This window comes from Cinclus cinclus, chromosome Z, assembly GCF_963662255.1.
Source record: "Cinclus cinclus chromosome Z, bCinCin1.1, whole genome shotgun sequence".
NCBI classification, from domain to species: domain Eukaryota; kingdom Metazoa; phylum Chordata; class Aves; order Passeriformes; family Cinclidae; genus Cinclus; species Cinclus cinclus.
In genome coordinates, this window is record NC_085084.1 from 77,336,578 (window position 1) to 77,363,532 (window position 26,955).

The 26,955-nt window shown below is 41.8% G+C and overlaps 1 protein-coding gene across 1 annotated transcript; it reads left to right on the plus strand.

Moving 5' to 3' along the window:
* The first annotated feature begins 1,720 nt into the window (after window positions 1-1,720).
* Window positions 1,721-24,983, plus strand: DCAF12 (DDB1 and CUL4 associated factor 12). The gene is made up of 9 exons (XM_062512875.1): window positions 1,721-1,897; window positions 2,690-2,944; window positions 12,893-13,099; window positions 14,340-14,400; window positions 17,036-17,229; window positions 18,334-18,399; window positions 19,057-19,219; window positions 22,876-23,060; window positions 23,797-24,983. Exons 1-9 carry the CDS (start codon window positions 1,820-1,822, stop codon window positions 23,953-23,955), a joined length of 1,368 nt encoding a protein of 455 aa, XP_062368859.1. The 5' UTR covers window positions 1,721-1,819; the 3' UTR covers window positions 23,956-24,983.
* The last annotated feature ends 1,972 nt before the right edge of the window (window positions 24,984-26,955 follow it).

Genomic DNA, 26,955 nt, shown 5'->3' on the forward strand with positions numbered 1-26,955 from the left:
CTTAAAGCCTGTCTACATATCATGTTTTCCTTGTTTCTCTACTCTGCAACACCACTGGCAAGTCACTATTGCTGGGTTTGGATCACATGAAGCTCTGTCTCTGAAATCATAGAAGAAAGTGTATGAGACTGGTAGACATCAGAAAAAGCACTCATCCTTCCACATGGGTCTCAAAGGGATGCAATGAAATGCAAACACAGTGTTATCTCTTTAGTTCCCCTGCAATAAGTGATTTCCCAGGTGGAATGTGTGGGGAAATGACTGGGAGTAAAATCAGAGAAAACCGAGGGCTTATATTCGCATTCTAACACAAGTTAGTACAGAAAACAGAGGGTGAAGCACAGTTACGACTCCCTGAATGGGATGTGGTCAGCACACCCAACTTCCCACACACAATCCATGTTAAAGGTGACTGAAGGGAAGGTCGAGTGGAGACACCAGGGCCAGGCTCTGTTGAAATCCTGGCAAGAGGAGGAATTTAGTGCTGCAGATAAACTGCATAGCAGCTGAAAACCAAGGGGGAAACAGAGATGCCTTGCTGCTGAACCAGCCACTGTGGCGAGATCACAAATTCCCACCTCCATCCTAGAAGCTACGTCAGGTGTGACACTGATGTTACCCACCTCCAAGGTACCACCACCCCACACTAAACATGATGTATGACTAAAGTTACTCAAGCTAGTGCAAAAATAGTATAAAAGCAAGTTAAAAATGGGGAGAAGTTAGGGAAGGTTCCACTGTAACTTCTGGGATCGCCTTACTGATCAGGCTGAACCTGCAAGAACTATACTCTATGTATGGTGATTGTTTATCTTGATTGCTCTGAATATGTTTTTGCAGCAAGATACTATCACCACCAATCTTTGCACCTCCTGTCACAGTTTTCTATTACGTTTAATAAAAGATTATATTCTGTAAAAATGTCCTTCAAGGTGTGAGTCCATCAAAGAACATTTACAGTGGGTAAAATACTTGACTATGGAGGCCTAGGAGGGAGCCTCTAATGCTTTTGCTGTACATTCCTGGATATTTTCTAGTCTTTTGCCAGCTAAAGGCATGGAAAACCTCAAAGGGTTCTTTGTTTTCCCATGTGGCCCTGAAAAATTCAGTTGAACCACCTTCTGATCCAGTGGACTGTTCAGTGTTAGACATTAGGGAGAATTTCTTCTCAGAATGGGTGATTAGACATTGGGAAAGAGCTGCTCAGGGAGTTGGAGGAGTCAGTGTTCTGTTGGGGAAAGACTGGTCGTAGCAGTCAGTGTCGTGGTCTGGTTGTCAGGTTGCTGTTCCCTCTCAGGTTGAACTGGGTGAGCTTAGAGGTCTTTTCCAACTTAACTGATTCCGTGATTCTTTCCCCAGTCTGGCAGACTGGTCGAGCACAAGTGTCTCGGTTTTCCTTGGGTGCTGACAGTCAGATCAAACACGAAGGACTTGGGAAAATCTCCGTTTCCTGGAGGGATTCCCAACCCCCACCTTGTACTGAGCCGGCCCCGCCGCTAGGGGCCGCCACACCCTCACCACGCTGGTTCCGCTGCCATGGCAACAGTAGAAGGGGCGGAGCCAGCTTGCGGTCCGGTTGCTAGGCAGCGGGGCACCCGAGCGGGGTGGAACCGCCGCCGCAAAGCGACTGTCGTAAAAAGGAGGAGAGGGGAAAAAAAAAAACCAACTAAATCCCGTGGTGCTGCAAAATGCCGTGAGGCGCGGCCGGCGGGGCCTGAGGGACAGAGCTCGGGCCCGGTCCGGCTCCATATGCCCCGAATCGCCCCATCTCGCTCCATGTGGGGCCGCTCCTTGTCCACATCCTCCTCATCCTTCTACTATGGCCCGGAAAACAGTTAGCAGGAAGCGGAAGGCGGCGGCTGCCGCCGCGGGGACCGGGGGACTCCAGGGGGAGCAGGTAAAGGGTGAGGGGATGTGCGTGAGAAGCGCTTGTTCCCGGTGGTGGAAAGGGGGAGAAGCTCTGGTTCCCAGGGCTGGGCGGACGTGCCGGTCCCCGGGAGGAAGGAGGTGACCCTGTCCTGGGGTTGCGGAAGAAGAAGGTGCCCTGGGGAGTCGGGAATCCTGGGGAGGGGTAGCTACGGTCCCCGTGGTTGCCAGGGATGAGGAGCCCCTGATCTCGGTGTCACCGCGGGAGGGACAGCCCCGGTCCTAGTGTCACCCGAAGAGGGGCAGCCCCCAAGTCCCAGGGTCACTGGGGAGGAGGAGGAGCCCCCAAGTCCCAGGGTCACCGGGGAGGAGGAGCCCCTGGTTCCAGGGTCAGTCCCCCCCTTTTTCCCCGCGTCCCGGGGCTCGCGGTGCCCCGTTGGGCTCGGCCCTTTTTCGCCGCTCGCTGCCGCGTAGCGATGATGGCTGGATGGCTCTGGCCCGGTCGGAGGAGGCCGAGCGCCGCGGTCAGTATCGGGGAGCCGCCCTGGTGTCACCCCTACGCCTTCCAAGCTGTGAGCATTTGGCGTACCAACGGTGCCGAACCGCCACGGACTGTCGTCATATCACCGCCGTGCTACTCCTTTAGCAGATATTTAATTTCACGACGCTAAAGTGTCTATCAGCATTCCCGAGTTAATTTCCGTGCTCGGCGTTCCGTGGGTGGTTTGAAATGCTTCAGGGTTTTGCCGGGAATATAGCTGAATTTGAAAAGGTGGTGTTTGTTTTAGTTGCTTTATCTAGTGTCTAACTTCATTGTTCACAGTACGGTTGGGATCACTCGGTGCACAAAAGGAAAAGGCTCCCGCCGGTGAAAAGGTCTCTGGTGTACTACGTGAAGGGGAGAGAGGTCCGGATGCAGAATGAGTCCAGCTACCACCGCTTGTTGCATGGATACGCAGCCCAGCAGCTTCCCAGCCTCCTGAAGGAGAGGGAATTTCACCTCGGAACACTCAATAAAGTGTTTGCCTCCCAGTGGCTAAACCACCGACAAGTGGTGTGTGGGACAAAATGCAACACGGTGAGTGCCACCTCTCCCTGTTTCCCTTTCCTCTGTTAATTACTCCACCTCCATCCTCAAATGATGCTTATCTAATCAAAGTGTGTGGACAGCCGTGGAAAACGTTAGGAATTAGGAGTGGAGGCAAAATCACGCCCAATTAACTTTGAATGAAAGCAAAGCTTAATGATCTGTTCTCATCTAAAAATGTGACACTGTAAGCCCCAGTGAGGCAGCTTATGAAGCATCTGTGTAATCTGTACAGAGCGATTTACATCTGGTTGCAGGTTGAAGAGCAACAATGGGATTGGATCTTTCCTTTAGTCCTGCAGATCAGACAGAAATAATGGACAGAAATTAGCATCTCCAATACTGGCTGTCAGTGCTTGGCCGAACTTGCTGCTAAGGTTGCTTGCTTCTATTATACTCAGTCTTACACAGTTTGGTTTTGCATATGATTCTGTGTTGATGGCTTTTAAAAGTTGTTCTAAAACCGTGGTTAAACTCCAGATATTTGTCAGACCAGGCAGAAATGTTCTGAGCTTAAAAAGAATTCCAGATCTTCAGTGTTATCCTTTGCTTGTTGACATTGTAATTCTTCACTCTAAAACTATCTCCAGTGTTTGAATAGCTTCTTTGATTTATAAATCTTTACATGCTTCTACAAAAACTAAAAATTCCTCAGGTTCTTGAAGTGATGCTTTGATGCATTTCAGGGGAATATTAAAATGGTGTCCTGTGCGATTAAACAGAGGAGATCATATTTCTAGGGTAATATTCTCTCCACCAGAGTTAGTAGCCCAGGTTCATTGGTTGAGGTTGCACTTTCATGCATGGAGTTGTGATTGAATTAGTCCAAAATCCTGAACTGCAGGTTAATTGTGCCACGGAAGGTAATCAAGGGTTACAAGGAATGGATGCATAGATGAGATAGTTCTTAAATCTTAGAGCTGATCGGTTGCTGCAACTGCTTCTTTGCCTCAACATCTTCTGTGCCAAAGCCACACCCAGTGGGCTGACCAACAAGGGTCAGTGGGTTGGTTTTTTTTTTCCTTTTCTGATGCTGTAACTTTCTGAGCTGTTCTGTTATTGTTCAACAGTTGCACAGGGGGAGGCTTTTATGCAGTAGCTCTTAAGAAGCAGGGCCTAACTGTATAAACAAAGCAATCTTTTAACAGCAATAAGCTCAAAATAGAATCTTTCTGCCTACTTTCTCCACATATGTTCATCTCCTCAGCCAGTCAGCAGACAGCACTGATTGTGGTTTTAGAGCTGCTTATGGGAGACGAAGTCCTGCTGAAACACAGGGTCCCAAAAATCTTGCTTACTCTAGCAGGATGATTGAGTGTTTTATAGAGTTGCAACGATTTTGCTGTGTTCTGTAGCTCCAGCACATCTGGAGAAACATAAATGGGCAAGTGGGTTGTTAATGCAATCTTGGAGAAAATTGTTTGGGACCAAACAATCACGGAGCTGAAGAGGAATTCAGCAGTATTGTTGTTCTCTTTGCATTTGCCACAACCAAGTCCACATCCAGACTTAATGCTAAAGAAGGACCTCCTCTGTCACTGAGTAAAATAAAGTGATTGCAAAAGAAGTCCCTGCAGCATTGTGAAAGATCATATATGAATTATGATGCTGTAATAGCTGTACCTTGTTTGCTTTGTGCTCACATTTGAACAGGTAAAGCATTAAACTCTACACTCTAATTATGAGATTTTTCTCTCTCATCTCCTGCATGAGTGACTTATTGAAGAAAAATGCCTTTGCTGATTCTCATATGCTGAAGTTGTGGCATTTAAGTTGGGAGTAAATTGAAAACACCTTGGTTGACTTCAGCGAGGTTTGCTGCCTTGGAGTTGCACTTTTAATTAAAGTTAATGCAAGAGAAAAATATAAACTATAGCAGTTATTTTAATCAGGTCTTGACTGTAGCACTGTGTGCTTTTAGCATTTAATTTATAAATTGCCCTTCACTGTGCAGTGCCAGGAGGATTCACTGTTCTTAATGACATAACAAAAATGTGTTCTTGTCATAGAGGAGGAGGTTTGGGTTTAGTCACTTGGCAGTACTAGTTACTTTAAAAATATTGAAGAGAATATGGAGCTGTCTGTCAATTACTCTTTTTTGATTATAATTTGTTTAATTATGTGGAGTAACTTTTTATCCTTAAAATTATTCCAGGGTGTGAAGTAACTTTATTTTTGTCCAGTGGCCCATGGTGTTCATAGTTGAGCACCTGTAAATCAAATATTTTGGATATTTGTGTTCTGTAAACATGCATGCTTTTTCTGGTAGATTTTAAATTATGGAAACTATTACAAGCATTCAGGCACTTAAAATTTCTAGTGAAATCACCCAGGCTTTTCACCTGGGCTTTGCAGAGCCAGGATTCCTATTTGCAAGAATTTCCTAGACCTTGCATGCCAGGGGCTCCTTAATGTTTTTCCAATTCAAATGAATGAGCAGGGAACTTCCAAGGGCTGCAGACATTTAGGGTGTGTTCTGATAGGTATCTACATAACCAAAGACTGATGCTGTGAAGATCCATAGAAGAAACTGTCTCAGAAGAATATATGGCCTGTAATCTGCAGTCCTCTGTTCAGGCTTCATAGAGAAACTCATGAGACTTAGGTAGGAGACCAGTTAATGGCAGACAAAAACATAAAACACAAGGTTCCTGTGTTATGGTTTCTTTTTTTCTTCTTTATTATTTCAGGAATTTATGAAGAATAAAGTAGCATCTAAAAAGAAGTTTCAGTAATAGTTTTTTAGTTTCTTTTGCTGTCTTAGTTACATGTACATGGTCAGGATATAATCATTTTCCTAATTGCAAAGTTAAAGATGGAAAAACTCCTAAGAGCTGTAAATCGTTCCCTAATTACAGTAGCTAATTAGTTTCCAGTTGCTTGAAAATATATTTGCTTGGAAAATAGTTGTTTTTTTTTTTTCTTTTTCTAGGCAGGCCTCATGGATGTATTTGTGTTTAAAAACTTCCTTTCTGGATGCTGTTTCCTGATTTCTCAGGCAGCTTTTCCAAGGCATACATGGGTTGGTTTCTGAATGCTGGCTGAAACCTTTTCTCTCTTCAGCAGATTGCTGTGTTGCCTTGGCTGCCTGGTGTAAATCACCAGCTCTCATTTCCTATTAGAGATTTTAAACTTGTTTCAAGAGATCCTTTATCTGTTCTGTGCATGTCCTAATTACAGCCCTGTCTTGTAGTCCTGGGACTGTGGTGAGAATTCAATGGGAAGTTCCTCCTCTGTCTGTGAATGTGAAGTGTCTATGGGAAAAATTATTTCCCCTTACTTTGCAAGGTAATGTGTCTTCTGGCTTTGCATACATGAGGAAGCATTGAGATGATAGGTCATGTCTGACCACACTAGAGAATGAGGAGTCTCCTCCGGTTTGTAGCTTTACTCAAATTCCAGTGAACAGTGACTGAAACTCAGCTTAATAAACCTCTGATGTGTGTAGTTGATATCTCCATTCATATGTGTTTCAGTGGCTTGTGACCAAATAGCCAGGTGTTGGTTTCTTGTCTCAAGAGTATTTACTTTTCTGTCAACTGTCTGTGATACTCATGTCTACTAGTTTCTGTGCCAGCTATGGTGTGAGTCCTAGGGATGCCCTTTTAGCAGACGTCTGTCACTTCTCCATCCTTTGCCATCTGTCAGCATGTGTTAACTGTCTCCCATCTCCCTGAAATTAAAAATGGAGGGCAAAATGCAAATGAAAAATTATAAATATGATTTTGGCACTGCACAAATGCAGTAACATCAAAGTCCATTAGCTGGTAGTGCTTCAGAGTTTTGCAGGAAGGTGGAGTGCCTGATTTCATGGTCTTGTCTCTGGAAATGTGAATTCAAAATCAACCAGCTTGCTGGCTGCTTTTACCTCTCCTCGCTTCTCAGGTGCTTTCTTTATATTGTGGATTGTTTTGCTTTGGACCCTTTCAGGAAGGATGTGTAAGGCCATTACACGCTTGAGTTGCCTCTACTGCATAACCTATGAGTAAGTTTTGTGCTAAGATTAGTGCATGTTAGTTGGCTGATATAGTTGCCGTTCCCTAAGATGCTTGAAAAGTCATAGTAGTCAAATTAAGTCCTAGGTGACTGGAAAAGGGAAGACATTGTACGTATCTTGAGAAATGGTAGAAAGAAGGATTCCAGGAATTACTGACTTGTCAGCCTCCCCTCTGTGCCTGGGAATATCATGGGATCCAGTTTCCTCCTAGAAACTCTGCTAAGGCACATGGGGAGCAGGGAGGTGAATTGAGGCAACCAGCATGGCTTCACCAAGGGTCGGTCCTACTTGACAAACCAGAGGCCTTCTGTGATGCAGTGACTGCAGGAGAGGACAAGGAAAGGGTCACAGATGTCATTTATCTGGACTTTTGTAAGGCCTTTGACAGGTTCCTGACAACATCCTTCTGTCTAAATTGGAGGGAGATTGATTGGATGGATGGACTGTTGGGTGAGGCATTGTTTGGATAATCATATCCAGAGAGTAGTGGTCTATGTCTCGGAGTCACAGTGGACATCAGTGACAAGTGGAGTTCTTCATGGATCCATGCTGGAACCAGTGTTCTTCAATATCTTCATTAATGGCATGATAGAGGGATCAAGTGCACCCTCAGCAAGTTTGATGACACCACCAAGCTGAGTGGTGCTTTGACACACCTGAAGGATGGGATGCCATCCAGGGGGACCCAGACAAGCTCGAGGAGTGAGTCACTGGGAACATCATAAAGTTCAAGGCCATGTGCAGGGCTGCACTTGGGTCGGGTGACCCCTGGTATCAGCACAGGCTGGGCATGAACAGATGGAGCAGCCCTGCCCAGAAGGACTTGGGGATGCTGTGGGTGAGAGGCTGGACATGCCCCAGCCATGGCACTCACAGCCCAGAGAGCCAAACGTGTCCTGGGCTGCATCCAGAGCCCCGTGGGCAGCAGGGCAGGGAGGGGATTCTGCCCCTCTGCTCTGCTCTGCTGAGACCCACCTGGAGCACTGCATCCAGAGCTGGGGTCCAGCACAGGAGGGACATGGAACTATTGGAGCGAGTCCCAAGATGAGGCCATCAAGATGGCTGGAGAACTGGAGCACCTCTCCTACAATGAAAAGCGGAGAGAGTTTTGATTGTTCAGCCTGGAGGAAAGGAGGCTCTGAGGAGACCTTACTATGTTCTTCCAGTGCTTAAGAGGAACTTACAAGAAAGATGGGGACAGATGAATTAAACAGGGCTTGTAGTGACTGGAAAAGAAGCAATGGTTTTCAATTAAAAGAGGGCAGAGTCACACTAGATACAGGGAAGATTCTTACGTTTTACCATCAGGGTGACACACCAACATGGGTTGCCCATTCAGATGCTGAGTGCTCAATCCATGGAAATGTGCAAGGATGGGTTGGACAGAGCTCCAAACAAGCTGGTCTAGCTGATGCCCTTGCTTACTGCTGGGCACTTGGACAAGACAATCTTTAAGGGTTTGTTGCAACCCACACCATGCTTCTTTATTTTGAACTTCAGCAGAAAGCAGACATATGATGCCAGTTTGATAGTTTAAAGTGACCATGTTTCTTTGGGGCTTGGCATATATTAGTAAATCTGTGTTGCTACAAAACAAAGAACCTGATGCCAAGTGTTTTACAAGTAGCAAAGAAAGATACTTATGATTTGAATAAAAGTTAAGGCTGAGAACTTGGAAAAACCAGTATCTGCTACTCAGGTGTGACCAGCAATAGTATTGATGTAATAGCATAATAAGCATTGTCTTGTTTTGTTGTTTTCTTAGCAAAAAACATATCTGAAGGAGAACAAGTAATTATTTTCTAACTTGGCTGCGGGTGAGATCTTGTGACCAGCCTTAGCTAGTCTGGAGTCGTGCTGTTGTAGAAGTGGATGTTCCCACCTGCTCTTTTTGGCTAACACTGATGTGCATGTGGCTAGGGAGTCAGCTGGATCAGCTTGCTGCTTTGTGTGCAGACTGGTTTTCTTGTAGGGTTAGTTTCACCAAGGCAGATACATATGACCTTGCAGCTCTTTCAGCTCTAGTTACTGTCACAAGGGTGATGAGACCCTTGGTGAGGAGGAGACACCTAGGTTCTCAAAAGAGAGGCTTAAGCCAATTGTGAAACTTGAACGTGATTGATTCTTTCTTAGTGACTATTTTTAGCAGGTCAGTGTATATTGGGTTTCTTTAAAAAGTTACTATGAGTGACAAGAATATGCCTGTGATTTCTGAGAGCACTGTGTGAAGAGCTGGTGCGCATAGTGACAATGCTGTGAGCACTTGCATGAAGAATGAGCAGTCTCTTTCGTGTATGTTATTTGCGCCTTTAAGGTCTCCATCCATCCTGTTTGTGTAATAAAAACAGGATGGCACCCTTTATTTTTGTTTGGATTTATTTGTACAATCAGCTAAAAGGGTATAACTGCTGGTTCATCTGCTGGCTTTTGTGCAGGGGCAGCAGCTGAAGACATGAGAGTCTGTGCTGCCTTGAAATGGCATTTCATAGACCTCTTTAAGTCTTGCTGTTTAAAGTGACTGCTTTTAAAGTTGAAGATACATGGGAAGGGAATTTATCTCTATAGGATTGTTAGCTTTCTGGGTGTTTCTTCCCCCTAAATTATTGTGTCTTGAAAGGCAGATTAAAAAAATTAAAAAAGCTGGTAAACCATTCTGCTCTCAGTATTGCATACAGGAGTATGATTGGTTTTGCAGTTCATACTCTCATCCTTGGATACTCTGTTCCCTGCCAGTCTTTACTTTTGGCAAGCTGATTAATGAACCTGCCTCGTCAGTGAAGCAAGGTAGTTTGGACAGCCAAGAGGACAGCCATATTGTAATTACAGGGAAGCCATTTGCCAAAATGACTTCTCACCACTTCTGAGGGCCAAAAGAAAAATAAGTATACAGCTCTGAATCTCTGCAAACGTGCAAAGATCATGAAGTTTCATGGCTGTGCCAACTGTAGTACCTAACCATACTTGTCTTCCTGATCCTTGAGTGATAACACTGTTGCAAGCTGTACAGCTAAAATGCTTTAAAAAAAGAGAGATGGATTTCTCTCTTCCATGTCATGCAGCCTATTTCCTTGTTAGGACACAGTTGTCTGGCAGAGAGCATGGTAGCTGCGTCTGCTGTGTTTCTCACAGATGAAGTGTGGTCCTTACACTTCTGGCAGATGGCCGAAGCAATCCAGATTTGGTAAATCCTGGATGTTGTTTGGTGTACTAAAGACTGACATGCATATATTTTACTAGAAGGGAGAGCTGAATTTTGGGCAAAGCTTAAAATCAAGAGACAAGTACATGCACTTGAGTGTTTGGAGGGGTTTTTATGTCCAGCAAAAACGTTGTTGGTTGGGATTTAGTTTTTATATAATGAGTAACTGGGAAAAAGTTCTTATTTCTGTTTGAGGTGACTGAGAAAATTACTGTATGGTTCTGTTACCAGGACTTTGTTAAGACTCTTTATGTCTACACTGCTTGAAGTTGTTTGCAGATGTACTTATTTCAGCAGTTTGAAAATACGTTGTATTTTATTTACTCTGGTGTCTTTAAAACTCCTAAAATGGCATTGAAATTTTCTGCACTCTTTGAGTGCTTCTCTTGTTTCTTGACATTTCTCCCTTTTTGGCTATAAAAGTGTCTATAGACTGTGGCTTATCTTGGCTTCTGTGTACTGGATTTATAGGGATGATTTCTGGACAGCCAGAGGTGCAGCTTTCAAGTGTGAGCTTTTGCTTCCTGTGATGCCCTTGATGATGTAAGAATCTCTGTGTGCAGGCAGTGGTTGCTTATTTTACTCAAGGGAGGTGATGGTTGTTTCTAAACTACCTAGAGGCCAAGTTCCTTACTAAACAAGTGGAGAAGTTACTGCTTTGTCCTTTACAGGCAAAACAACATAGCCAGTCCCTTATAGGTGCAAAGTTTAAGTTATCTTTTTAGTCCCATTAGTTTAGAGTTTAGGTAAAGGTATTTTGTATTAGAGTAAGTTTTTAGTAAGCAACACAGGTATATGACAAGGGTGTCAGTGTAGAGAATGCAAAGGGGTTTTAATATCAGCCCTCATACCAGCTGACCTGCACTTCCAAGTGTGAATCTGTTACCACTGAAACACAATTTTTCTGAGTCCATGAACATCCTGAGGTGTGGATTTGTTTTCCTGATTAGTACTCCTGGTGTCAACATTAGGACAGGCAGCTGACACTTGCAAGCTTTAATCCTAACTACTAAAGTGTTAATTTTGTTTAGGATTTTGGGTTTTTTCAGTAGTTGAAGGAGGATGGGGGAGGGAATTGGGCATTGCTGCTGGAAAGAAATACTAGGGATGAAGGGGGATATGTACTCACATGGGAAGGACAAGGGAGGATGTGAGGAAATTACTGATCCTGATCCTTCAGTGCAGGTGTTGATTTTCAGGTGGTATGGGCAGAGGCACTGCTGTGTGCCTTGTGTTTTTGCCAGCTGTCTCTGGCAGTGAAGGCTTTCTAAGGCTTGGGAAGAGTGAGGAGTGCCTACTTCCTGCTTAGCTACACCTCAGCTCTTGCCATACACCACATGTGTGTACAAAATAAAAATGTAAACATGAAAATGCTGTCTCTGTAGGAGTCATCTGTTGCCTACAATCAGTTGTGGGGTGAAGGTGATGCATAATTCTAGGCACAGCACACAAATAGTGATGAATGGATTTCAGCTTTCTCTTTGGAATGTAACATACCATATTTAATCAGGTTTTGATAGGCTGGTAAATTATCTTCTCCTATGCTTTTATTAAAGAACAGATCTACACTCTGTAAGAGCTCACCAAAAGCAGGTTGTATCTATAACTTCTCTCTAACCCCTAGATTTCTCTTCTAGTCTTCTGCAAATGTCTGACAACTTCCTTGAGGCCTATATTTTTTAAATTGTATTGAGGGTTTTTGTTGTTACTGTTATCATCTTTGGTTCACTTCCAGAGGTTTTGAGACAACATTCTTGGTTATAGAAGGAATAGACTAAAGATGATGCAGAGTTTAATTATAATCCTGGGCTATGAATTCTAGATCACTGACTTTGCTTAGTGCCAAGTCAGCTTCAGATCCTCCATTTCCTTGCTTCACTCATGTTCCTTCACAGGGCTTTGTCTCCTCTGTTAGACCTGTTTGACTGTCAGTGCAGCTGCCCTCTGAGCCCCATCTGTGAAGTGACCCAGCCCATGAACCTCCCAAATGAAAGTGCACTTTGGCAGGCAATGTAGACCTTTGTTCTGGTTTAAACTGTAAACTCGTGGTTGTATATGTCTGACTCTGGTCATAATGTCTCTTTGAAGTGTTGTAAGGCTTTATAACAGAGTTTTCTGACAAGGTGTTAGTGACATATTGCTCTAATTTCTTGTCTTTTTGTGGGATGAGGTATATAGCTAAATATCCTTCTTTCAGATGTTCACACTGGCAGTACTGTATTTAGTTACTATTCTCTGTTTACCACCAGAAAATGCATTCCAGTTTCATGAACTGTCAATCTGACAAAGCCAAAACTTTATGGTTAAGTGTGTTATGTGGGAGGTGAGAGAATCGTGCTAAGTCCCATGGAGCTTAATGGCTCTTTTGAGGTGGGTTTTTTCTCATTGTGGTAGGTAGAAGTTGAAAAAAATTATTGTTTTGCCATACTGAGCAGGAAAAAGGGTTTTATATTCAAGGGTTTTTCTTTCAAGTGGGAAACCTCCCATGACAGATTTCTCTCCTCTCTCTTCCATTACTGTGAAATTGAAATGAAATAGGCTGATTGAAGTAAACGCGCTGTAATTGTTACTTAACTTGTTTTAAAAAGGAATAGATGCATTTTTCAGCAATCCTTGAAGCATTTGTGGATTTCATCTCAAAAAGAATGTCAGTTCAAAATAGGGAGGATATTTGACCATCTTGTTTTTCTTATCTGTTTGATGACTTACATGTCTGTTGTTTTGTTGGTTTTTTTTCCCCCAGTTATTTGTAGTAGATGTCCAGACTGGTCAAATTACCAAGATTCCTATCCTGAAGGATCGTGAACCTGGCATGGTGAACCAGCAGGGATGTGGCATTCATGCCATTGAGATCAACCCCTCGAGGACCCTCCTGGCCACAGGTGGAGACAACCCCAACAGTCTTGCAATTTATCGCCTGCCTACACTTGATCCTGTCTGTGTGGGAGATGTAAGTGGGAGTATCTGGGAAAAGTTTATTCTGTCGCTTTAAAAGTTACTACTTTGAAGTGTGTTTGATCAGAGCAATATTAATATTTAGGAGTCTTGTAAGAAATGAAGATCTGAAAGCCTGAAAACGTCTCTGATTGAGTTGTCATTTCTGTTGTGGTATCTTAAAAATAATTGAGTACTCAAATATGTGAGTGGATTTTCAGGGCTTTGAATCAGATTTCTTCTTCACCTTCATTCAGGAATACTTTAGGTTACTTTTCAGCACCAAAAATGTAACAAAATCATAAGTATTGAAGTCTAATTGTGGTGATGATCTCTGATACTATCTGTAGTGAAAAATCTCTTTTGAGAAATTAAAACTATGTTGCAAGTTGTTAAAATTTTCCCCTTATCCCGGTGCAGTTAATGCATGTATTATCCCAGAGGTGGAACTTGGCTTTGAAGATCAGCTCTAACCCAGTAGCTTGTGACAGTTTGATACACTGTGGTACTGGTTTTATTTCTGAAATATTAGGAGGCCTTTTTGAAACAGCCAGTCTTTTAAAAAAAACAATCTGGAGAATATAGTGGTGTCCTGTGAGCATTTGTCTCTCATTTCTCCTTTTAATTCAGGACTTCACATAGATGTTAACTGCAACAGCAGAGGTCAGGTCAGAGATTCTGCAGCAGCAGATAAACAGCTACAGCAAGACTTGTCCTGAAGATTGGCATGATTTGCTCTTTCTTTGTGTGACTTCTTAGCTCTTTTGAACAAAACTAGAGTCTTGGGGTCTTTTTTTTAACCCCCATAGATTTTTCACACACTAAAGAATAGAAACGTTAATTTGTAGATCATGTATTGTAAACATAAGATTTTTTTGGTTACTTTTTATAGTAGGATATGTGTTTAAAGAAAAGAAAGCCCTAACAGGTAGATACTTTACAGAAAAGTCCTGCTTTCAGAATAGAAAACATGAGCATTCTGGGAAATTATAGAATTTACATGAATTTTTCCTTGGTCAGAGGTCTGTTTTTCCAACACCTGTTTGCTCTTTATTAATTACACAGTTCAAAACCAGAAAAGTTAAAATTACTGCTAGGTAAACTTTTCCAGCTTGATACTGGCATCTTATCTGTACGTTTTTCATGTAGGTCTGTCATTCTGAGCTTGTACTAAAAATTGAATTGAAGAATACTTTTCTGCTTTGAGACTACTCTTGAGTATAATGGCACAGAAAAATCTGTCTTTCTTCTTTTAGGATGGACACAAGGATTGGATATTTTCAATTGCGTGGATCAGTGATACTATGGCTGTTTCTGGTAAAGTCATATTTTGTCTCTTGAGGTTTTTTTCTTGTTTCCTTGTTTTTAAGCTTATAGTGATAACAACATTTTACAAGTGTTAGGGAAGCACATCTGTCAGAACATTTGAAACCACTTGGAACTACCTAGGCTATATGGACATAGTACAGTGCTTAATTTTATTTTGTTTTTGGGCCTTAGTCCAGATCTGATTTTTCTAGTACTAGAATATTGCTGTGTTTCTAGTAAGGGGATGTTCGAAGACAGTGAATTACGGGAAAAGATTCCACATAAGAGAAGTAATTTCAAGAGGGCTCTTAGTTATTGGTTAATAACTTTGGAATGCTTGAGATCCATATCAGTTTCCTGAAGTCATGTAAAAGAATAATTAATGAGAACTCAGTTTTGCAAGCTCTTAGTACAGTTATATGTGTGTATGCATATATGCACTTACACTATGGCAGTTAATACAGAAGGCTGTAATAGAGAAACTCAGTGACTTTTTGGTAACTGGCTGGATAATCAGTGTAACTTCATAAAGAATTATTTAGGTAAAGGCAAAAATAGTAATGTTTGTTGCATTAATTTAGCAGTTTACTGCCTTTCTGTGCTGACAGAGTGTATTATTCTGTAGTACAACAGAGTTGTCAAACAGCAGATGACAGAAATTCGTAACAGCCTTATATAAAAGTCACATATTTGAACTGATGGTTTAATTTAGTAGGATATTTTTCCCAAACCCAAAAATCTAATCCTGGAATTTAATTTTTGAATTTAATATAAAACTTGATCCTTGTAAGTCTTTATCCCAAGTATCTACAGAAACTCTTCCATATTCAAGCTGGTAAGCTTGAAGAGAGCAGCACAGATGGTTACAGATGTCCAGGGGAAAGATAAGGGCCTGATAGAATGCATAGCATGTGAGATTGAACTGTGTTGATTCAGTATTTTCTAAAGGTCAGGGGTGCGAGCAGGGCTGTTCTCTACTGCCATATTCTCTACAGTGGTGCTTGCAGCAGGCAGGATGTAGAGGTTCCAGTCTCCACACCTCAGACACTAGGGAAAACTTGTTGAAAGCAATGTTGCTAAACTGAATTCTTTAGAACTCACTGATGACCCTAATTAAAAGGGGGGAAATGATGACTAACTTCTGACATGGTTTTAATTTTACATATTTCAATAACATCTGTATCTGAAAGTGTCAAGCAGAAATACCTGAGCTCCAGACATTGAGTATATAGCAAGTAGTGTTATAGCAAAAGCTCCAGATGAGATGAATAATTCCCAGGATGGCATGAGCTTAGGGTAGCAAATGATACTTTGCTTGGCTTCAGGGCTAACCAGCTGAGCAACATACATGGACTTTTTCCTCTGACAGGTCTATTAAAAGGGACAGCTTCCTCCAAAAGTATGTCAAGATGTTTAGAAATTTTACTGCTGAGTATTCAGCCTCTGTAAAAAACAAGACTAGGTGCAATTAAAACCAGTGGCATGTAATGGAGTGGCAGGATGTTGTGCTACTGGATGCAAGTGCTATTAGGATGCTCCTTTTTGTATTTTTCTCTGGTAGGTGATAGTGACAAATGCCTGAATCCATCTGTGAGGGGGCAAAGCCACCTCTGCTGTGCTGGACCACCCTTAGTGCAACAAGACATTTTGCTTTACTGTCTTTGCAGCTTCTCCCCTATGAGATAGCAAAGCAGATAAATTTAATAGCCTCATACAGATATATAGTTATTTTTTGGAATCTTCATTATGAATTTCCTTGACAGAAGCTTTCACTTGATATAGAGAAGAAGTTGAGGTACCTGTCAAATCTGTCAGAGCTGACTTAGACAAAAGTGAGTTCCCTGTACACCAGAAGGGATGTATATAAAGTCTTGGATTAAGCCTGTGTTGATCAGCAAACCAAAGGCATTCAGCTTCCTTCATCCAATGTTCTTAACATTAGTGATTCATATTTTGGATTAATGTCTTAAAATTCAGTAGAAAAATAAAATGAGTTCTTGTTTGCTTAACCTAAGGAAAGCAAACCTTCCTTATTCGTCAAGGAAGAAGGGGCACAGGTTTTAGCAAAATAATTTTTCTCATAGATTTCATCCAAAGTGGTACAACTGTGATTTGAAATAGATATTTCTGTTCAGCTCACAAATGACTGTCCACTCAGCCATAAGATAGAAATCCAGTAAACCCAAATTGGCATAAACCCAGCTGAGGATTTTATGGAGGTTTTTTGCACTTTTGCATTGGTTTAACAGACTGTTTTACCAAGGCTGAGAGTGACAGACTTAGGTTGAATTTAGAGTATTCAGTCGCTTCTGAGTTCATTCTGCATGTGAGATAATGATAATTGTTGCACAGGGTTGTGTGTTTTGACTCATCCTAATCAGTTTGAAAACAATATGAGGTGGTCTAGCTGCTTGGAAACCATATGACAGTTAACAGTGAGTGCATAATATTCTGGACTTCACAGCTCAGCAAAATCATCCTTTTGTTAATAACAGTATATGGGCACTAACAGTGTGTTCTGTTAGATTAAACTAAGGGTATCCTTTTTTTCCAGACCCTATTGATTAATCCTTTTTTTTTTTTTTTGAGAAGAGGAGTTCTGTATATGTGGAATGGACTATTCATGTATGGACTATTTGATCAGGTTCCCGGGATGGTTCGATGGGTCTCTGGGAAGTCACAGAGGATGTGTTGTCCAAAAGTGATGCCAGACATAATCTCTCTCAAGTTCCTGTCTATGCCCACATAACACACAGTGCTCTGAAGGATATTCCCAAGGAGAACACCAATCCTGATAATTGCAAAGTCCGAGCATTGGCTTTCAACAATAAGAACAAGGTCAGTAAGATAAGCAAGGCAGTTGAGAAGTCTTAAAACTGTCCCTGTGAATTAGAAAAACTAAAAAGTAATCTAAATAGAATATACCAGAGAAGCAAGCTAATTTGTTTTTCTCTGATTCTTTTGCATCCTTGTCTAGTAAGGTGGTAGTTTTAATCTGCTATGTCTGCTTCTGCCCAAGTGAATGAAGGAGTCTGGAAGAAAAACAAAACAAAGCACCTCCAGACATTTTAGAAGTTTTCCTGTGGGTTTGATTTTAGATTTGCATCCTAAGCAGGGGAGTAAAGGAATATATACAAGAAGCAGATAAAGCACCAGAACATCTCTTGCTGCTTGACTCCCATTTTTGAGTGCTCTTTCTGCTTTCCTTTTCCTTTGTCCTCTGTGAAGACCAGCTAACATTTAACAGTTCCTGTTTTGATGGCTGAATCCTTTCTGGATTGCTCAACAAATGAGGTGACTGACTCAGGGCAGGCACTAGCACTTGCTTTGGGTTTATTTTGTTGGTATTTGACAAACAGTAAATGCATAAATGTCGATCACTCCCATCCTGATCTCCTGTTATTACAGTGGGTGTAGCAATTCGTCCTTCACCACTTTTTTTTCCCCCTGCCCTCAAGGAACAGAAAAGGTCTGAAGCAAAGGTGGGTGTGCTGTCGGAAACAGTGCTCCTGTAGGCTTTATTTTTTACAATAGCTGATATTTACTCCACCATGATGGAAACTTCATGTAACTTTTTCAGTAGAGTAGTGCCTGAAACTTGCTTCAGGGTTAGAATCAGTGTGGGACCTGCTGAAGAGAATTGTCAACTCTAGATTGTACTAGAGTTGTACTCATAATTAATTTTTTGATTGCCTAGCAAGATTTATGGTTTTGAAAGGTATTGTTATTTACTCTTTTGTTAATTTAGATTCTACTCAACATCTGAAGTACTGTGGCATTCTATGAAGATCAGTATAAAATGAAAATTATCTTGATAGTGCCTTTACAGGATTATGGAGGAGTTCAATTCATACTGTGCAGCCTGCTTAGAATAGAGTGTGAGTTTGTAAGGACATCTATAATACAGAAACTAAGTCTCTTCTTTTATTTTCCTCCTAATAGGAGCTGGGAGCTGTGTCCCTGGATGGATATTTTCATCTTTGGAAAGCAGAGCACACTCTATCAAAGGTGCTTTTCTGTTTGTTGGAGTTAAACTTCAAAAACTGCAAGCAGTTAAGGCTGTTCACTATTCTTCATTTCCTTCAAATATTTGAAGACCAGCAGCATTTGTAAAACACTTAATAGTTTTATGTAAAATGAAGTGTCCTAAAATTTGGAGCTTGAAGAGGAGAGAAGCTCCTCACTCCCCTTAATTCAGAGGGCAGGAAGCATTCTTAACTTCTTGCGAGTTAGGGATTAGCTGAAGTGAAGCACTGCATGGAGTGCAGTGGATTCTTGATCAGTAGAATTCATAAAGGAAGTTGCACTTAGTTGAGTGTAATGGCAAATCACACCCAGACTTATGTATGCTAGTGAGTTCAAAAGGCTTTTTCAGCTGAGAGCTGATGTTGCTGTGCACCTGCTAAAGAAATAGCAGCAGCTTAGAAAGATCTAAAAAAAATTATCAAAATGTCCATTTTTTCTTAGGTTCAGCCTTTATTATCTCAGTTTGCTTCAGGTAAGGCACCCCATTGCTTTCAGGTTTTTTTGTTCTGGGTCTCATTTTTCACCTGCATTTTGTGTTTTATTTTCCTGCAACTTCCTAGAACATAGCTTACAAAATTGTTCTGTTAACACCTTAGCCTTTTCTTGCAAGAGGTTGATCTTTATTTTTTCTGTTTCCAGTTACTTTCCACGAAGTTGCCATACTGCAGGGAGAATGTGTGTTTGGCGTATGGTCAGGAGTGGTCAGTGTATGCTGTAGGATCGCAGGCACATGTCTCCTTTCTGGATCCGAGGCAGCCTTCTCACAATGTTAAATCCGTCTGTTCCAAAGAACGAGGCAGTGGTAAGAAACTTGTCAAAGGTGCTTCAAATTGTTTGCTTGCAGAAGTAGCTGTTAAAACTGTAATAAGTGTTCTAATGAAGAGGAATAGCTTTTCTAGTGGTTGGCTAAATAATTAGCAACATAGGTATAGATTTGCTTTTGTCACAGAATACCTAGAGCAGCCAACAAACCAAATGCAGCCAGCTCTGAAATCTAATGAAGGGCAACATCACTGCCTTTAGAAGCAACACAATTGTAAACTATCGAAGTATTACTGAACTTTCAAAGTGTGCATTTTACTGCTGTGTATTTTTTACTGGGTCTTACTCTATTTTTTATCATCTCAAAACAAATGTAGTATTTTTACCACTATTCATACTGTTCTTGCATTCTTCTCTGTCAGTTAGAGAAAAGGCATGTTGTGTGCTCTGTGCTACCTTATTGGGAATCTGTTCTGTGAGGTAAAGCTTGTTTTGTAATTTTAAAGCCATGACTGAGACTCCTGTTTTTTTACATTATTTGAGTGCTATCTCCTGTTCTCATATGGATGCAGTATGTCCAGTTGAATATATACCAGGGCCAGGCCTGAGGGCTTGCAGAGTGCATGGTTCCATATAGTTCTCTACATATCCTTCACTATCAGGCATGAGAAGGCACAGTGCCATATTAATCCCAGACCATTAAGATGCAGTCCTTACTTAGCTTGTCTCTGAGCTTCCATGTCTTCATCAGGCAAGTTATCAGAGGAGAACGTATGTTGGCAAATATTAGGAAACTTTTATTTATGCAATTATTAAGCAGTGGTGTCTAGATCAGTGTCAGGGTCTGCTGCTTTCAGATATGGGAGAAATATCTATAATGTCAGAAGTCACCTGAATATCTTATCAGCAAGACCATTTGTCCTCACTTGCTGTCAGTGAGGATTCTGTCCAGGTCCTGCCCCGGACACTGCAGTGTGGTGCCCAGTGGTGGCTGGTGGCTGAAACGTTGTGCCTAAAGTATGTGATCATCCATATTATGGGGATAATGTGTGTAGGGAGTACCTTGAGGGGTTTCTCCAGTTCATGTCTGGAGAAAGCCTTTGTTCAGGGCTGTTTTTTCTTCTGCAGAATAGGTGCATCTTTTTATTTGGTGTAGTGGTAGAGCCACATCAGTAACAGTAATTCCCAAGATAATGTATATTTCCACTTTCTATTGATCTCCCTGGGACTTGGAGTGTACTCTAGAAAACGGTCTTTATTGATCTGGGGACTAAAATCTGATTTCAAGTGCTTTTCAGTGGTACTTGAATGTGCTTTAAGTTTCCAGGTGCACCTGCTGAAAGTGGTACATCCATTCTAACTTCAGTTCACTCATGTTGTACACAAAAGCAGATCAGAGAAAGGTGGTGGCTCAGTAAGGCTGGAGTTGAGGCTGGCTTTCCTCTGCTGTAACCCTGTTTACACAGGAAGACAGTGAATGCTTTTTAGTACATCTTATAAGTGTTGCTTTTCTTAGCAGTTGTACAGGGAAGTGCATGCCTTTGGATGGTAGTTCTTGATCCATGAGAGCAACTCCTCTCTGCATGACTGGCCTGCAGAGCCATGTTGTGTGCCCTTCTCTTCATGTCCTGAAGGCAGCAGACTGAGCTTGTATGGCATAGACTTCATGTGTAGGGCATGCCTCTGCATCTTTTTTTCCTTCTGGGACCTGTAGACCCTTCCTGCAGCATAGGAGTGAGGATCAATATATTTACCTAAATAGTCTGGGTCCACAGGTGGTAGAGGGCTGGGCTTACTGTGATTGGTTCTAGGTATGGGCTGTACTTTTAGTTAGATGGGAATGATTAATCTGAGGTACTTCAGCACCCTAGGAGACAATTTGAAATGCTGGTTTTGAAAGCCTGTTCTAAATATCCTTCTTAGTAGTGGGTACATCCTGGATTCCTTCAGTTAATTTCTTTGGTAAGAGAAAGATCCACATTTGTTCTGTATTTAATAGCTTTTTTATTAATACATTTAATATCTGCGTTCATACTCCATCACATGATTATGTGCAGTTTCTTTCTGAGTGGCTTGTCAACAGCACTTCTGGAGCAAAAATAAGAGGAAGTCCACTCTTGTGCCTTTTCTCATCTTACCCAAGTGACTGCTCTTGCTGATGGCAGAGGGCTTAAAGCTTTCTGTGTGTCTTGGCCAGGGCCAGATCTGTGTGACAGAGGTGGGGAGAAGGTCTTCAGCTGTCTTAAGTGCATTTGTAGCTCTCTGAATTAGAGCAGAGACTCTCATATGAATTTCATAATCTGCTTCACTAGAGAGACTTGGACAGTGGTTTCCCGCCCATTAAGCCTGCAGTCAAGACTTCACCCCATATCTGGAGCAGGACAGTGTGGCCTTGCCTTGTTCTAAGTGTGTGTCATGAATGCTGATGGCTGTGGATGTCATACCCGGTGGTGGAGGCAGAAGGATGAGGACATGATGCTTGTTAGGACTTTATGCAGAGGGGAAGGGGAAACTCCCTGGTTGCATCTGCAGCTCCTGTTTCCTGCTGTCACATATGCTGCTGGGAATATTCCAGGATGATACAAGATCTGTGACATTCAGCCCTGCTTGGTATGATGACAACACTTGGCACATGAATGTAGCTGGCATAACTCACTGGTTTCCTCTCCTGTTTGAATGCTTGTTTGTGCTATAATTCACTGGTACTTTAAAAAGGGCCTAAAAAGCCCTAGGGTTTATAACCTGGCATCCTGTCATGAAGGAAGGAGAAGTACAGGTGTGGTGGAGTTTAACTTGCATGGAAGAGTTGTTTGGAGTAGAGTGGTTAAACAGCATTTGCACAATAAATGGAGATGAGATGACAGGATGTTTTTCAGATTGCAAATTCTTACGTATAGAATCTCCCCAAGATTAATTCCAAGGGGTCCTTGATTATCTGAGACTTCAAATTTAGATTTTGTGAAAACAAAATGTACTCTTCTATTCAATGTAATGGGATAACTGAATTGTGCTAACATGTTTAGCTTGAACTGTACCTTCTCATGTACTGGTGGAACATGTTGTTTAGATGGCAGGAATCCTATTGTGTTTTCTTTCCTGGGTAAAGTGTTAAAAATGCCAGCTATTAAAAATAAGGTGTGCTTGTTTGCAAATATTTGAGTGGAGACAGATCAGGCTCATTAATAGTGACTGGTGATTATTATGGTTACACTTGTTTACAGCTATCCTGTTGATCAGCACAGTGCAGTTGGTGGCAACTGGGACTTAGTTTTCTCAGATGGTCATTTACTGCAGGTTGACAATTAGAGAGGGTGTGAGCTCTTGGAGGAAAACAGCATGATGTTCTTTCCTCTGTCTGCTGCCATGTACTTGCTCTTGGTGTGTTCACTTAAAGGCTTGTGGCAGACAGAGCAAAGGTAGTCTGCACCCTAACTGGCTTATCTGGCAGACCTGAGGGCTTGTGAGGATGAAGCTTCTTACCACTGGCTGATGGTCTCAAGGAGTAGGGCAGTCATCTAATCAAAGGTGCTGTTTCAGTGGCATCAGTGGGATTTCTCTGCACTTCTCTGTACTGATGGGAAAGCTTGTTTATTGTGGAGAATACTAGTAGGTAATACTAGACATGAAGTAACAGCACTGCAGAGCCAAAGCATCCCTCTTCCTTACTGTGCTGTCTGTCCCTTCTCTGTTTGACAGGTATCCGCTCAGTGAGCTTCTATGAGCATATCATCACTGTGGGAACAGGGCAAGGGTCCTTGTTGTTTTATGATATCAAAGCCCAGAGGTTCCTGGAAGAAAAGCCCTCCCGTGCCTGCTATGGACAGAAGCAGAAATTAGGAGGAAGTGAAATTTTGAAATTGACAACTGGGAAAGGCTGGCTGGTAAGTAGTCTGTAGCTGTGATGGGGGGGGGAAGGAGACGCATTATGTAGGTGGGGCACAGAGCTTGAGCCAATTAGTTTTGGACCTGTTGTCTGAAATGTGTCTCAGTCAAACAATATTCATGTAACCAGTAACTAATAATGTAGAGCAAGAAGTGCTGCAGAATTGCTTTCTACAGAAACTTCATTAAAGGGTACTGAAGATTATTTGCTTGAGTGTAAGGTGTAGTGAACACTGTTCTTATGCACTGATTCATAAATGAACTAGATTTTCTGTCTTTATATTTTCAAATGTAATCTAACTTATAGTTTTCAGACAGAAAATAAATTGTCTTTCTTTAAAGCTATGGTAATCTAATGTGGTGTTGAAAGCAAGAGAGTTTTAATTTAATTGTGTGCAGTTTTAGAAACTGGCTTCCTGAGGTAATGCCATGGCAAGCACTTGAGTTTGGTTTCCTTTATGTTACCATAAAACAGTTAATGACTTTAACTTAGCTTCCTTACCTTTTGTATCAGTGCAATGTCCCCCTCACCTTCCTGTTCCAATTCTTAGACCAAGAATGTTCTCAGAAAAAGCTTTAGAACAACTCAGGTATCTTTTAGTTGACCTGTATGAAGCTTCAGGATTGTTAAGAAAAAATACCCCTTTTTAGGTTCTGGAAGCTACCTTCTGCTTTTGTGAAACAGGGTTTTGGGTTTATTTGGCAACAATAATGATCTAAACTTTCCTTTAACAGAACCACGATGAAACCTGGAGGAATTATTTTTCTGATATAAATTACTTCCCAAATGCTGTTTACACCCACTGCTACGACTCGTCTGGAACGAAACTCTTTGTGGCAGGAGGCCCTCTTCCATCAGGACTTCATGGGAATTATGCTGGTCTCTGGAGCTAATGATAACTCTTCATTCTGATGCTGATCTTTACACAGATTTCCACTTTTCCTTTTTTAACAAAAGAATTGTGTGATGCCATTGATTCCTGGTTTAAATGCAAGTTATTTTTTGGCAGAGTTTTCTGTTGGTCTTCAACAGTTTTATACATCTTTTTGAACTAGTTTTTTGATTTAACTTCCTTGATCCTTTATCTGGAGGGGTTTTGAAGTCCTTTTCTATTGTTTTTACTCCAAGTGATTCTTCCCTCCATTAAGGCTGTCTTGGCCATATGCCCCCTCCTCTACTTTTCTGTAAGGTAGAATTTCTTTCTTATAGAGTGGTTGCTCCTGAACTTTCTGTGAAAGTCTTGGGGCTGCATGTGTGCAGGTACTTTGTGTCAGTTACATTACCTGGAGCGAGGACTACTTGTAATTAAAAATGATTAAAAATATTTATAAGATATAAGCTACTACTTTATCTGCAGAGCCTGGCCCTGGCCTGGGTTGATGGTATTTTTTAAAAGTACAAGTCTAATGACACTGTTTATACGTAGAGGGATATGGTAATTTTAAGCTGTACTCACTGGAGCCCAGGAACGGATTCCGTAGGGGTATTGCCCATCAAATCCAAAGTGCGAGAGTCTTTAAAAGTGCATTTGTGTTCAAGTGGTAGTTTTCAGCAGTGCTAAGAGCAAAAATTGATCTGTTTCTTCACTGCCCATCCCAGGTATCAGCTTGCACAACTGGAGTTTGTATAGGCTGTTCTGCAGTGTGGCTGTTGCAGAGTGACATTACATTGAGGACTGCAGAGGTGCTAAGAGGAAATGGGGGGTAGTTATTCAAAATGAACTAAATCTGTCTGTTCTCCAGATGCAATATGGTTTCCAAGTATGCTGTTAGGGTAGCTTATAAGCTCTTCATAAACTTCGTAAAACCTAGGATCTTTTTTATCCCAGATTGTGGAATTTTTTTTCCCCTTTTTGCTGTTCTGGTTGGCCATCTGCTCAAATGAACCAGTGGAATAAATAAACTATTTTTTTTTTCTCCAAGATTAAAGGGTGCATCTCAGACTTTACTAATTCAAGCAAGAAGCTTTTCCTGAAGGAGGGTAGCTTGGTGTTCCCTCACATTGCGCTAGCATATGCTGTAGGAGAGGCTCAGGCTTTTCCAGAACCCCATGCTGCGTTCTGCAGTCAGACTCCCTCCAACTTCACCTGGGACTGGAGAACAGGTCCAATGTCCTTTCAGGTCCAGCTGTGAAGTGTGTGCCTCCCAGGCTGATGGTCTTACCCAATACTCAGCTAAAATGCAAGACTCCAAGGTGTTCCTCCTTTTGGCAGGCACCAAACTCTCAGCTTGTTAGAGATGCCTATGTTCTCTGCTGGAATTCATGCCATTCCCCTGACACTGGTGGAGCAAACTGCACCTGTACCTCACAGTGTTGATGCCAAATGGGCAGTTGGTTGAAACTGAGAGGAAATACAAGGCTGAGACATGCTCTGTTCTCCCATCTCTGTGGGAGATCACAGCAACCACTGCAGTTCCTGCCCACAGCTCAGGGCTAATCTGCATGTATCTTCAGTCTCTGTCACCTTCATACTCAGTATCTTCATCAGTAACACCAAGCAGTTAGCATCAGGCTTAAGTTCCAGCTGGTATAGCGACCTGGATGGAAATCCTACAATGAGTGCAGGTCCCTCTCATTGGAATGGAAGTCCTGGCAGGAGAAGAACTCTCTCCCAGGTGTGCACCTGTCCCAGAAGTATAATTAGCACTGAGCATTAACACAGGTGCTTCACAAAGCGGATCATCTTCCACTGTTTCATAATACTTCCCATTGTGGCCTGGCTGCTTAAACTACATCAGTTCAAGCATGTAGGTGTATGGCTAGACAGGCTTTTCTCTGAAAAGTAAAATCATATACCATGGGATACCTGCTTTGGTTATTTTAGGGGCATAGAAAATTGAAAGTATATGAAAAAAACAAGTCTTGGAGAAGAATGGCAGGATTTGTATTTCTACAGCTGCTGTGTAAGATTATTGTGTCACAAGGAACATGTTCTGCTTGGTTTGTTTGTTTGTGGGGTTTTGTGTTTTTATCTTTTTGTTTGTTTGTTTGTTTTTGTTTTATTGGATTTGGTTTGAAGCTTTTAGCTTAATTTTTGAAAAGATGCTAGACACTTTAGTCTACCTGAGTGTCCTCCAATTCTGCTGAAGCCAACAGGTAATAGCTGGGTGTTTAGTGTCAGCAGTGCCAAAGGGAGACTCCTGGTCTGGAAATTCTAGCCCTGATGTTGATCTATTAATTGAAGCATATTTTAGGCCATGGTAGGAGAAAAAAAAGAGTATGTGTATGGCCTTCAAACACAGAGGCTGATTTTTCTGCAGTCTCTAGGTTACTGAAGAGGCACCACTGAAAACTGTCCCTCCGTGCTGACTGTGATCTCCACAAGTACCTCAATATGGGCTCCTAAAGCCTGGTAATGTGAGTGCCCTTTTCCTCCTTTTTTTCTTTCATAGAAGGCTCTGCACAGTTCTCAGATGAATCTGGACAATGATGTAAAATTCCTCAAGTCTCACATGCTTGTGTATTCTATTTTGTATTCTTCTGTGTTTTCTGCTTTCAGGATACTTTCTTGCAAAAATAACTTCTCATGGTAAGGGAGCCATCTTTGTTGCTGTATGAAAACCCCCACAAAAAACTAGGAACCAAACCAGCTAGTGCTGCAAGCACACGAACAATTTGGGCTAGATAATTTCAGTGGTTTTAAATGCTTATAGCCATATAGATACTACATTTCAGATTATTTCTGTGGCTGGTCATACATAACTTTTGTTTCAGTCACTGTTAGAAACTGAGGTACAGAAAGGTGATGATGATATGCCAGTTGTCCAAAGATAAGTATTGGGCAAAAAAATGAGTTTTTCTTGACTTTGATTTCCTTGCCCTGTTGGGTTAGATATCTGTTGAAATTCAGGATCATGGTTAGAAATGAGTGGGTTTCCCATCCAAGTGCAGGA